The sequence below is a fragment of the Aquarana catesbeiana genome, linkage group LG02 (assembly GCF_042186555.1).
Source record: "Aquarana catesbeiana isolate 2022-GZ linkage group LG02, ASM4218655v1, whole genome shotgun sequence".
Classification (NCBI taxonomy): domain Eukaryota; kingdom Metazoa; phylum Chordata; class Amphibia; order Anura; family Ranidae; genus Aquarana; species Aquarana catesbeiana.
In genome coordinates, this window is record NC_133325.1 from 363687630 (window position 1) to 363700182 (window position 12553).

At 38.2% G+C, this 12553-nt stretch overlaps 1 protein-coding gene across 1 annotated transcript in view; it reads left to right on the forward strand.

The window, feature by feature from the left end:
- The window catches only part of LOC141128042 (uncharacterized), a 728240-nt gene that overhangs the window by 239286 nt on the left and 476401 nt on the right, over window positions 1-12553 (forward strand). The window contains 3 exon segments of the mRNA XM_073615085.1: window positions 4490-4690; window positions 7408-7598; window positions 8066-8223. Coding sequence (XP_073471186.1) covers window positions 4490-4690; window positions 7408-7598; window positions 8066-8223 — 550 coding nt within the window.

A 12553-nucleotide genomic window follows, 5' to 3' on the forward strand; every position in this document is an offset into this window, starting at 1 on the left:
CACCTCGTTCTGGACGGTCGGACTTTGGTCGGACTTTGGGATGACCATGTGTAGGCAAGACTGCTTAAATGGAATTCCATCAAAGTCACATCGGAGAAACCGTCCGAGTTTATTACGATGGCTAAACCGGTCATGTGTATGCGGCATTAGTCATGGAAGAGTTAAGTTACCTCTGTGTTTGAACACTCAGTTCAGCAATGGGTGCAGACACATTGTGGTATGCAGTTATTCACAATTAAAAGAAGTTGAACAAGTTGTCTAAGGAGTTTCAGCTATAGTTCAAGCATATCTTGAAAGACAAAGTAAAAGAACTCTTGGTTTGTATACTTGTTCAGCTCTGTGACTTAGAGAGTATGGCATTTACTGGAACAGCATAACATCCAGACTACTAGTATTTTTTGAAGATGTTATCATGTCACCCTCCCAATTCTCTCAGTACAGGTTTTCTTTAATATTTCACCCTGGCATGGATATCCTTGGATCTCTCAGACTCGGGACTTCTTAAGTAAAAAATGTATTGCCTATACACTACTGCTACAAAATATCTTCAGTCATATTTAAAAAGTCCTTTCAGGGTTTGTATCCAGGGATCATGAGCTCATGTTTGCATTTGGATCCACAGAAACTGTCAGTTATTTTTATATATGTTTTTCCTAAGGATGTTTCAATTGTGAAGCCTTTTTAATGTAAACTTTGTACTTCTAAAAATGAATATAGTTTAATTTGATAGCTTTTATTCTTGTAGCGCAGTCAGGCATAAATTGAACAGCCTGTCCTCAAACCCTTAGCATAAAGTATCTATCGTGTTCGTTAATCAGCATCTCATAGCACTGTGCACCTCATGTATCTCTTCTTTTATACATGTGAATAGAACTGACAGAAGTGATTACAGCTTGTGAGTAATAATGCATTGCTGGCTGTTTCTAGGAGAGAAGGCATCACTGTTATTTTCCTTCTTCTTTCATACATGCAGTAATAGACCAAGTGAAAAGAGCCATCTTTCTTTTTGGAAGAACAGTTATTAATCTCTGAGCAGTATATTTCCATATCATTTCAAATACTAATTTCTTCACTCTGGTATTAGGGAACCCAAAATTTGTGTCAATTTTGATGCAGTGCAGCATGCCAGAATATGAAAAGCTGTAATTACTGCTACTGCCATTTGAATTGCTAACCAGACTCTGACATTTTGAAATCGGACCAATTTCTTTGTGATCCAGAAATTAGCTGGAAAGATGTGTGAGTGGAATTAAAATTTTGAGACACTAAGTACATTAGTTAAATTAGGATGCCACAGAGCAAGAAGACCAACTTAATCAAATATGATCAGATATTGGCTCAACAAATGGATCATTTACATGATAGCATTTGATGTATGATGCAGTCTGCAAACCATTTTGTTTCACTAACCTAGGCTATAAGCGAAATCAGTCATTGTAGCCGCTCAAATACATTTTTGTAAAATCGCATTACATTAACTGAAGTATGCAAGCACCAAGCTGCCTTTGTGGTTAACAAATGTCATTGATTTGTTGTCTATGCACTGTCTGATCTGCTTGGGAAAAATATTCTGCTTCTTTTCATCAGATCTCCTATGTCTTCAATGTGTCCCTGTCCAGCTTGAGCTAATATCAGAGAAAGAATTAATGACAAAGATTTGCAACACTAAACCTAGTCAGATGAAAGATTAGGTTAATCAGTCCCCTTTAAATTAGGGGCCTACATTTTTATAACCACATGTTTGTTCACCTGCCTCAAAGGATTCTTTCTGTATTTCATTTCAACATTTGACAAAGTTGCTTATTAAAAAAAAATTTGCATTTGTAAAACTATAGTCATTAATAGATTCCTAAAATACACACAGTCCACTTTTCGTATTAGGGCATATTGAAACTCTCAATTGTCAAAGCGAAACAGTACTTTATGTAGCACTCCTCCTCTCTGGGTGGTTGAGTATGACCTCTAGATAGTGTGGCAAGCTTACCTCTCAAGATGTAGTCCTTGGCTTAATGTCTAGAAGGGGAAGACTCTTCTAGACATTTGCACCAAATATTATTTCCCCTCAGTTCACACCACTGGGCCAAGCCCCTCATTTATTACTGTAGTTGAGACAATATTCATAACTCTGCTACATTGTTACCTCTCACACTAACTACTGGAGACTAAGAATGAGCCGAACACCCCCTGGTTCGGTTCGCACCAGAACATCTGAACAGGCAAAACATTTGGAAGAACACACGAACACCATTAAAGTCTATAGGACACGAACATGAAAAATCAAAAGTGCTCATTTTAAAGGCTTATATGCAAGTTATTTTCATAAAAAAGTGTTTGTGGACCCGAGTCCTACCCCAAGGGACATGTATCAATGCAAAAATTTTTTTTTAAAATGGACGTTTTTTCGGGAGCAGTGATTTTTTTAATGCTTAAAGTGAAACAATAAAAATGAAATACTCCTTTAAATATCATGCCTGGGGGGGTGTCTATAGTATGCCTGTAAAGTGGTGCATTTTTCCCGTGTTTAGAACAGTACCACAGCAAAATGACTTTTCTAAAGGAAAATTTGTCATTTAAAACTGATCGCGGCTGTAATGAATTGTCGGGTCTCGGCAATATAGATAAAACTCATTGGAAAAAAAGGGCATGGGTTCCCCCCAGTCCATTACCAGGGCCTTTGGGTCTGGTATGAATATTAAGGGGAACCCCAAACCAAAATTAAAAAAAAAGAAAATTGCATGTGGATCCCCCCAAAATCCTTACCAGGCCCTAGAGGTCTGATATGGAAATTAAGGGGAACCCTGCGCCAAAATTAAAAAAAATATGGCGTAGGGGTCCCTTAAAATCCATACCAGACCCTTATCTGAGCATGCAACCTGGCAGGCTGCAAGAAAAGAGGGGGGATGAGAGAGCGCCCCCCTCCTGAACCGTACCAGGCCATATGCTCACAACATGGGGAGGGTGCTTTGGGGTCTGACCCCAAAGCACCTTGTCCCCATGTTAATGGGGACAAGGGCCTCATCCCCACAACCCTTGCCCGGTGGTTGTGGGGGTATGCAGGCGGGGGGCTTATTGAAATCTGGAAGCCCCCTTTAAGAAGGGGACCCCCAGATCTCGGCCCCCCTATGTGAATTGGTAACGGAGTACATTGTTCCCCTACCATTTCACAACAAAAAGTGTCAAAGATGGTAAAAAAGACAAGAGACAGCTTAGGACAAGTCCTTTATTAAAAAAAAAAAATGTCCAGCGATGTAAATTCATGCCTTCCGACGAACCGAAAAAGTAAAAAAAAAACAGCAGCAACTGTTCCGCCTCCACGGGAGGCTCCCGCTGAGTGACGCTTCTTCTGGGTGACAGCTGTTATATAGCTGAGGACAGGGCAACCCGGTGACATAAACGGTGGCCCGACCCTCAGATTTTTCATGTTAGAGTCCCATAGACTTTAACGGTGTTCCGGCTTTCGAATTTGCCCCGAATACCGCATATTGTTCGGTGTTCGCCGAACATCTGAACAACCAAAGTTCAGCCCGAAATTATGCTCGGGCCGAACCGTTCGCCCATCCCTACTGGAGACAGGTCAAAAGAAGCAGACATCAATCAATGTCCTGAGCATAGGAGAAACCTACCGGAAACCAAAAATATAAAGAAATGTCACGCTAGCTACAACCTAGCTGCAAAAACACTCTAAATTTAATCAGGGACACTTCAGTTTAGGACAGGGTCTCTATACTTACAAATATGTATTATATATTTGTACGATAGCCTACATGTTGGCTTTTTGAAAACATACTGTAAAATAATGTACATAAAGCAACTTAGCATTATAACACATATTCTGAAGATTTGGCTCCAACTGGAGCTTATTAGTCAAGCTTCTTGTAGCCATGAGACCAATGTGAAAGCACTTCTTTTCTAGGTGCTTTACCAACATAGACTTTTCAGCCAGCTACAGTTTTGGGGCACTGACAAGAGTGTACCACAGATTTCTGCTTTACTGAATACCTTATTCAACCCATACAGAGGAGCTTGTAAACCATGTTGCTTTAAACAAATCTGTGTATTTCTTCTCTTTATGTTTATACAACCCCACACTTGGCTTCTGCCCTTTCTGGATCAAAACAGGGACAAATAATCACTGGTTCAAGCAAGCTCCCAACATTTAGTCACTGACAGTCACTGAGCGACCACAGCAAAGGAGACTAGCCATCTCCTTACAAGTATTTCATGATCATGGGTCTATTGTAAAGCATGGGTATTTTGTGTTTAATCTAGGTGTTATTACTTGTTCAGTCTAGGTTTATATTTAGTGCTAGGACCCAGAGGATTTTAGTTGTGACTCTGACAAACACCATTCTCTTTTTTTTCGGAGCCTGGTACAAAGAAATATATGCCAGAATAATAAAATGATCTCTCCATCCATTCTTCTTTTTGTAGTACACTGACACAAACTCATGGTAAACATTATTATATACATATATTTTTTAAATTTTAGATCAAGAAAAGAAAGCAGATGAAGAATGGAAGCAGTGGCTAGAGGAAAGAGCTATTGTTACAGCCATATACAATTGCTGGTTACCACAGCTGTCAACAGACAGGGAACATGCTTTTAAGACTTTTTTGAAGGCAGAATGTCCAAATGTATTTAGTCTGGAAAACAACTTGTATGCCAGTGGTACAGATTTCAATAATTTTGGTAAGTTTAAGCTTTGTTTTAAGACCTATGTTACAATTTCATTGAACTAGATTTTAATTAATGTAAAGTTAATTTAAGACAATGTTTTATGTGACCATCAAGTTTGACATTTAGCATGCCATATTTTGTTGATATCATTCCATATACAGGTTTAGAGATTCTTTTTGTAGTTTCTGTTTTTGCTTATTTATACTTTTACACTTGACAGTATTGTTCTTGATTTTCATTTTCAAGTGCGTTTGATGTGCTCTTTCTATATGATTTTTCAAGGGGTGAAGTATTTTATGTGTTAGCTGCATGCATGTTTAATAAGCACGCATGTAGATGTATTACATTCTACTTTATTTATCTTCATGGAAGATGGGCTAACTGAAAGTTGCACTAAAAATGTGACAGCTGGATTTTTTCTAAATGTACCACACTAAAAGTGTAGATAAGTACTGTATAAAATGGGGAAGGACTCTCCATGTGTTTTAAGAGCAGTTTATGGTGCTTTAAAGTGCACCTAAATCAAATTTGTGGAAATTTATTCTAAATTGATATATAAATTTACTTTAAGATAAGAAAATTGATCTAGCACATATACACTACTTCTCTACTATGCCAGAAACACAACATGCATATGCAATGAGCACATACGGCTGTCCCTATACATTTATACTTCAGACCATTATACTGGAAAAAGAAGTGAAATTAATAAAACAGCAACACATATTAATAAGATAATACAATTTAAGCTGATACTTTAAAAAGCCTTGGAATTTCTTAAAATGCAGTTCATTCATGAAGTTAGAAAATAACATTAAAGAACTGCTCTTGAATACATAAACACCCTTTTGCTTATCTAATGTATTTATTCCTTTTATTAGTCAATAAACAACTTCAAATTCAGCTGTTGTTATTACCCAAAATCAGTCTTTACAGCCAATTGTTATACACCAGTTGAATTTAAAATTAGGCTTGGTGAAACTGCTTTGTAAATTGATGCGCTAGAGTAGGAAGCGTTTCAGTGGAATTACATGGAGCATGGTGATTAGCAGTGTAGTGATGTCCACTACTAGTCCAAAGAACAGGCAATGGACAGGGCTGCTCTGCAGTCAAATACCACAACAGGGGTGAGTGGAGTAGATAGATATTATTTTTTTTACAAAAGCAGATCATCATACGGTTTTCCCTATAGTCCAGCTGTCAATACTCAAGATCATGCACTACAGTAAACTGGCATAATTTCAAACATGTATTTTGCACATATTTTAGAGGTTTTATTTCCATGGAGTCATTGCATAATTTTGGAATCAATCTTGTTGTGGTCATTCTCCCTATTCTTTATGAATCATTGTATTCTCTCTTAATTTAATTTGGAATACTTGTAATGTGGGTTGAAGTTGAAGTATACCTAAGATATTCTATATTTTTAGTGGCATGGGAAAGGGTTTGTTTGCACACTTGAACTTTAATGCTGCTTGTGACTTCAGTAGGATTCCACCCCACTATTGGTTGTGCAATGACAGGAAGAGTTTTGATTCTCTCTTTATAAATTGGTATAACAGTTCTCCTAGTAGATCCTCCTAAATAGTATACAAATAATGCACCCTAGAGAGGGGAAGTGTTGTGCTTTCTACAGAGCTTTGACTGTCGTGGTTGGACCAGGAATGGAGAGAGATATCCCTAAATTAAACTCTTCCTTGCTTATTCAATCCTTGAAAAAAAACATTTTGCCTGGATTTCTACTTTAAGTTTCACCAAGAAATGAATGGAAACCTGTGCTGAGAGAAATATGGGGGTTGACATTGCCTGGCTATTATGTTGATGCTTTGACTGTAATAATTTCTTTGTCACTTTCTCTGGAACAAACATACCTGTTAAATCAGAAGTCACATCTACTAATTATATACTTCAAGCCATTAAATCAGCACAAAACTCAGGCAGCAAGTTTTTTTGGAGTACCATTAGCTTCAACTGCTTCTGAATTACTGTATATTTCTGTTTATTACTGTATATTTCTGTTTATAATTTAATGTGGCTAGCAGTTAACTATGCAGAGATTTGACACTTTTGTATGCACAGGAAAGCTTATTAGAGAAGTCTTTTCTTTAAAATCAATATCATATTTCCATCACACTGTTTTTATTAATTGCCAGTGTATGCATAGCATAACTAATGTATATACATTTTATATAAAGTTTATTTTTGGTCTTCTTTTTTACCAAAAATATTTATTAGTATAGTTACTTAATAAGCAAACTACTCTTCAATTATTCTTCCCAACTATAAAACAGAAATTCAACAGAAACACAAGTATATTGCCAAGCCTTACTTTATGTGAGAAATTAGACTTATAGGGTTTGAATTTAAACCCTATAACCTAATTTCTGTATGTATGAAAATATATCTTGCACATCATAAATAACATGAATTTTGTCTTGCGCAGTTACATTTTAATAGTGTACATCCTATGATATTCTGTGAAAATATAGTGTGTTGATCATCTAACAAAGTTAAATGAGTACATGTGCACTTGTGTTCATAAATGGTGTGTGAGTTATAAATTAAGCACACCATGCATTATTCCTGTAGTCTCACAGTGGTAATTAATAAGCCAGCAATGGAATTGTATATTTAAAAAGAAGAGGCTATTTTCTGTAAATTAGCTTTTTTTTAATATGCTGTAATATAAACTATTCCTGCCACCAAATCTGTTATGTCTTTGGCTCCAGATGGTCTGCTCCCTGAAGTCATTGCTGCAAAATATGGTCCTGGCCGGCAGGTTCCCTCATCTGAATGTACGGGAGAAACCAGTGTCCCGAATGCCATAATAAAAGCTGCAGAAAAATGTCATATTTTTCCAAGTAACACATTTGTATCCAAAGTTTCCCATCTGGTTCAGCTGGCACCAAAATACCAAACAGTAAGTACAGATGTAGCTCACAATGACTAATTTGAATGCATCATCAAAGTTGGAATTGGAATGATTGCTTTTGCTGTAGGCAACATATCCATGAAGTGTGAGTGCCTGGTATGTTATCTGCAAACATCACCAGCTTGAAAAGCCAAATCAGCAGTAGCCTTTGGGAATGATGGAGATGTAATATAAAGACATAGAAGTAGGCTTGGACTTTTTGCTCGGGAACATAGCTATATCCTCAGGGTGGTGAAGAATATGTCTTTGCAAGGTGACCCTTTAATCAATTAACGTATATATCACATTAAGAGATGAATTATGGCCAAGATGGAAATGAACATGATGATCACATATTCCAAAATGATGCTGTGAAGAATTAACATTGTTGCTCAGATCTTAATACAGGTCTGTGACATTGAAATGAACTGACTTAAATACCTGGTAAATTGCTTTAATGCTCTTTTTTTGTTAAGGTTTTGGTGACAGGGCCTGCAGGATGTGGGAAGACAACATGCATAAACGTCTTTGTGGAGAAACTTAAAGATGAAGGCAAAAAGATCAAGATTGATATGGTTTATACTGAGGCTCTCCAGCCTGGTCAGTTGCTCGGGTTCATGAATAAAAGCCATGGGTAAGAAGAAACTGAACTGATGCAAACTATTAAATAGTTACATTGTGGGTCAGACTGAAAATGATTCAGTCCTCTGGGTTCAAACATTTGTTTTGAAATCCACAGCTGATTCTAATAGATTCACAGGCAGAACTACCATGGCCTTGGGAAGCTGGGGCCCTGGGTAAGAGTCAATACAGTTATACAGCCAGCTCTTTTCTGCTCTAGGGGTACCAGATGCCACCGAGATTTTACTAGAAAGGGGGAGCATTAAATAAGCTGTTATGGGTTCCTGTGAGTCATAGCTGCTGCCTTGTGCTGATTTGTTTAAATAAGATCTACCAAATGCTGTCAAATATGCTGAAATGCCAAGAACCTACTGTTACCATCTTTTTCTTGGCATGACTAAAAACAGATTTTTAGCCTTTTGACAATTTAATTCTGTTGATTAACATTTTCAGGTCCTGTACTTATTTGGACAGAAGGTTAATTTACATTACAGCTGTGAACCAGCAGCACAAGCATGTACATACTGGTAGTTCAGGCATAGAGCCATTACTGACAACTACAGGTGTTATACTAATGACTGGAAACCAGTTATTATGGTTCTTGATTGTGTAATCACCATGACAGCCAATCACAGTGATCACTTGTAGGCTGAAGGTTTGTTTGCAAACAGACCTCTCCAGCCATGAAGATTAGTGCCGGTTCACACAGGGGCGGCACGACTTGCAGGTCGCCTCACCGAGGCGACCTGCACACGACTTCAGCGGCGACTTGCAAAACGACTTCTGTATAGAAGTAAATGCAAGTAGCCTGAAGTCGCTGCAAAAATACTACAGGAACCTTTTTCTAAGTCGGAGCGACTTGCGTCGCTCCTATGAGAACGGTTCCGTAGTACAGAATGGGACGCGACTTGTCAGGCGGCTAGGTCGCCTGACAAGTCGCCCCTGTGTGAACCGGCACTCACACTCTACTGTTTCCTCTGTTTATATTAATATTTGTTATATGCTACGGGGACAGGCAAAATGTTTATTAAAAGTACAGTTATACAGTACTTTCAGCAGGTCATCTTATAAAATGATAGATAAGGAAATCTGAATGGAATGTATATAGCAGATAAAGCAATGTATTACAGCTGTTAAGCTGTAAGATGACTTGAATCAAAATTTGCAACAGTGGTCAATTACTTCAAAAAGGATATATCACATTTTTCTATAATATTTATTATTTAAAAGATATAGTTTTATCAATCTATAAATGTCAGTTTTATCAATCTATAAATGTCAATTCATAAAGAGATAAATACTGCATGTTTTCTTATAAGTAGTAAATTCTGTAAAAAAAAATGGCTTATTTAACAAATATTTATGTTTTGTGATATTTAGCACTTAAAGTAGAACTAAGGGCAAAACTTTTTTTTATTTTTATTTTTTTTCATTTTGGATAGCTTAAAGTGTTTGTAAACCTAAGACAAAAATAATCATGTTACTGGCTCTTTAATGCATTTTTAATGTGCTCTTTAAAGCGGAGTTCCAGGCTTTTTTCAGTTCATTAACCACTTGCCGACCGGCTCATGCGGATATACGACGGCAAAGTCGCACGGATGCGCAAAACAGCGTACCCGTACGTCACTGCGTCATCCACAGCCCTTTGTTTGTTTATAGAGCAAAAAATAAAAACCGCAGAGGTGATCAAATACCACCAAAAGAAAGCTCTATTTGTGGGAAAATTAGGACATCAATTTTGTTTGGGTACAATTGTCAGTTAAAGTGACGCAGTGCCGTATTACAAATAATGGCTTGGTCAGGAAGGGGGTAAATCCTAATGAAGGGGTTAAAAGTCAGCAGCTACATAAAGTATAGCTGATGACTTTTAATAAACAGACACTCACCTGTCCCATAGACCAGCGATGCAGCCGCCCAAAGCCTTCCTCTCTCCCCCTTCTCTCCGCGGCGCCATCATTGGAACTGTGGGCACCCGGACGTGGCAGCTTGTGGCTTCATGCCGGGTGCGCACTGCGCGTGCGCGAGTTGCGTTGCGCTCTCCGAGTGGACAGGCAATATTCTGGGACCTGCGATGTGTACCAGAAGATTGCCTAGAGGGAGGGGCCGCCTAGGGGGTAAGGTGGAGTCGACTAGGTGGCCAGAAAGTGGAAGCAGGAAGTGGGACAGGATGTCCCACTCAAAACAAGGTACCCTCTCCCCCCTCCCAAAAAAATGACATGCAATTGTGGCATGTCAGGGGGCGAGGAGTACTTAAAGCGAACATTCTACTTTTGGGTGGAACTCCACTTTAATGTCGCTGTTTTATTTTAGTCTGCCAGTGTTCTCTAATACCCAATTGATCCTACCTGTTCCCCCACCTTCCAAAGAGTAAACTGACCAGGCCATGCTAGCATGGTCAGTTTACATCTTGTATCATCCCGTTTTTTTGTACAGGTATGCTTTACCTTCCATAGTCAGTACAAAGCCACGACCGATTCCTCCGCCATCTAGTTTGAGTTGCTATGGATTCCCCTCCATCGCCTCCTCCCCTCCAGAGTAGCTGCTGGATATGCTTTTGTTTAATTGCCTTAGAAGTGCAGACACCCGGTGGCAAACGTCACTTCCTCGACGTAATAAAGCTTTGCTGTGTACATGCCCACCAGCAGGTCTGTGAATCGCTCTGGAGCATACAACGATTAGGTGACCTGTTATTTTACAGGCAGAAAATGTATTACAGGCAAGTTAAAAAAAAAAAAAAAAAGATAGATTAATGGCAACATTGGATTAATCTAACGAAAACTATTTTCAACACTCCTTAAGGTTACAAACACTTTAAAAAAGGTTTATGACCTCTGTAAGGTTTATTTTTGCCATCTGTGTCCTATTTGGGTGATTTCCCTTCACTTCCTGTCCTGTAGTCGAAACAGGAAGTGAGAGAAAAGTGAGGGAATCTCTGATTGTCACCAGGGTCACCAGAACTAGTGTCCCCATTGAAAGATATTCCTGTTCTGGGGACAACCCAAAATTTGAGATTTTCTTCTATTTTCAGTTGCGATGATAATGATAAACAGTACAAATAGAGAGGGCGCATCTCCCTAACAGGGGTACAGATAGCAGTTAAAACCTGATAGGTGTTTTAATCCCTCTCCACTCTGTCCCCCCAAAAAAGTTATACCTTAAGTTATACTTTAAATTAATCTGTGAATAAAGACACACAAAATATTGTGAAACTATGAAAACATTCTTTGTGTGCCGTCATTCACAGAACAATCTCCCTGTTGTGCAATGCTACAATTTATTTACATTCCAGAGCTAAGAGCATAACATTTTCACATCAAAACATTATTTTATCTTACTGGCCAGTGCAAAATTTCCCTAATTGTTGTTTTGCACATTCCTAAGGCCTCTTACACATGGGTGGCTGGGAGTGGTAAAATCAGGTGGCTGAACAGTGCTTTTACCACCCCCTTGCCACCCACCTAAAGTGTAAAATACAGCCAAAGGAGGCTGTTCACCTGCTGCAGCCACAATGTTTTGCGTCATGGCTGCTGCAAATTTACCGTAGCATGTTGAGCTGATAGCTGGCACCACCTGTAAAACTCATTTAAAGCATTTGTTACCCCAACACTTCATATTCCTGATATGTGCCTGCTGTACCATGTACTTGTATGAGAAAGTATATTGTTCTCTTTGTAATGTTTCCTTTGTGTAAAATCACTGGTGTCCCTGCCAGCCCGTCTGCTTTTCTATTAAAAACTGACCACACTAAGCAGGAGAACACACTATGGTCAGTTCTATAGCTGTGCTGGGAACTCAATATATTTTCCTTCAATGATCAGACTTGTTCTGACATGCCCCCTGCTGCACAGCCATTCACTTGGAAGCTCAGTGTGCTGCTGCTTTTCCTACCCCCAGCTCTTATGCAGCTGAGAACAGAGCGAATATGATCACTTAAAAAAAAGGGAAAAAAATTACAGTATATATAATGTTTTTTATATACAGTATTATATATTATTTTTCCCACAAATAGAGCTTTTATTTGGTGGTATTTGATCACCTCTGTGGTTTTTCTTTTTTGCGCTATAAACCAAAAAAGAGTGACGATTTTGAAAAAAAAAGCAGTATTTTTTACTTTTTGTTATAATAAATATCCCCCAAAAATATATAAAAAACAAATTTTTTTCTCATTGTAGGCCGATATGTATTCTTCTACATATTTTTGGTAAAAAAACCCGCAATAAGCGTATATTGATTGGTTTGCGCAAAAGTTATAGCGTCTACAAAATAGGGGATAGATTTATGGCATTTTTATTATTCTTTTTTTTTTATTAGTAGTGTCGGCGATCTGCAATTTTTATAGTGAC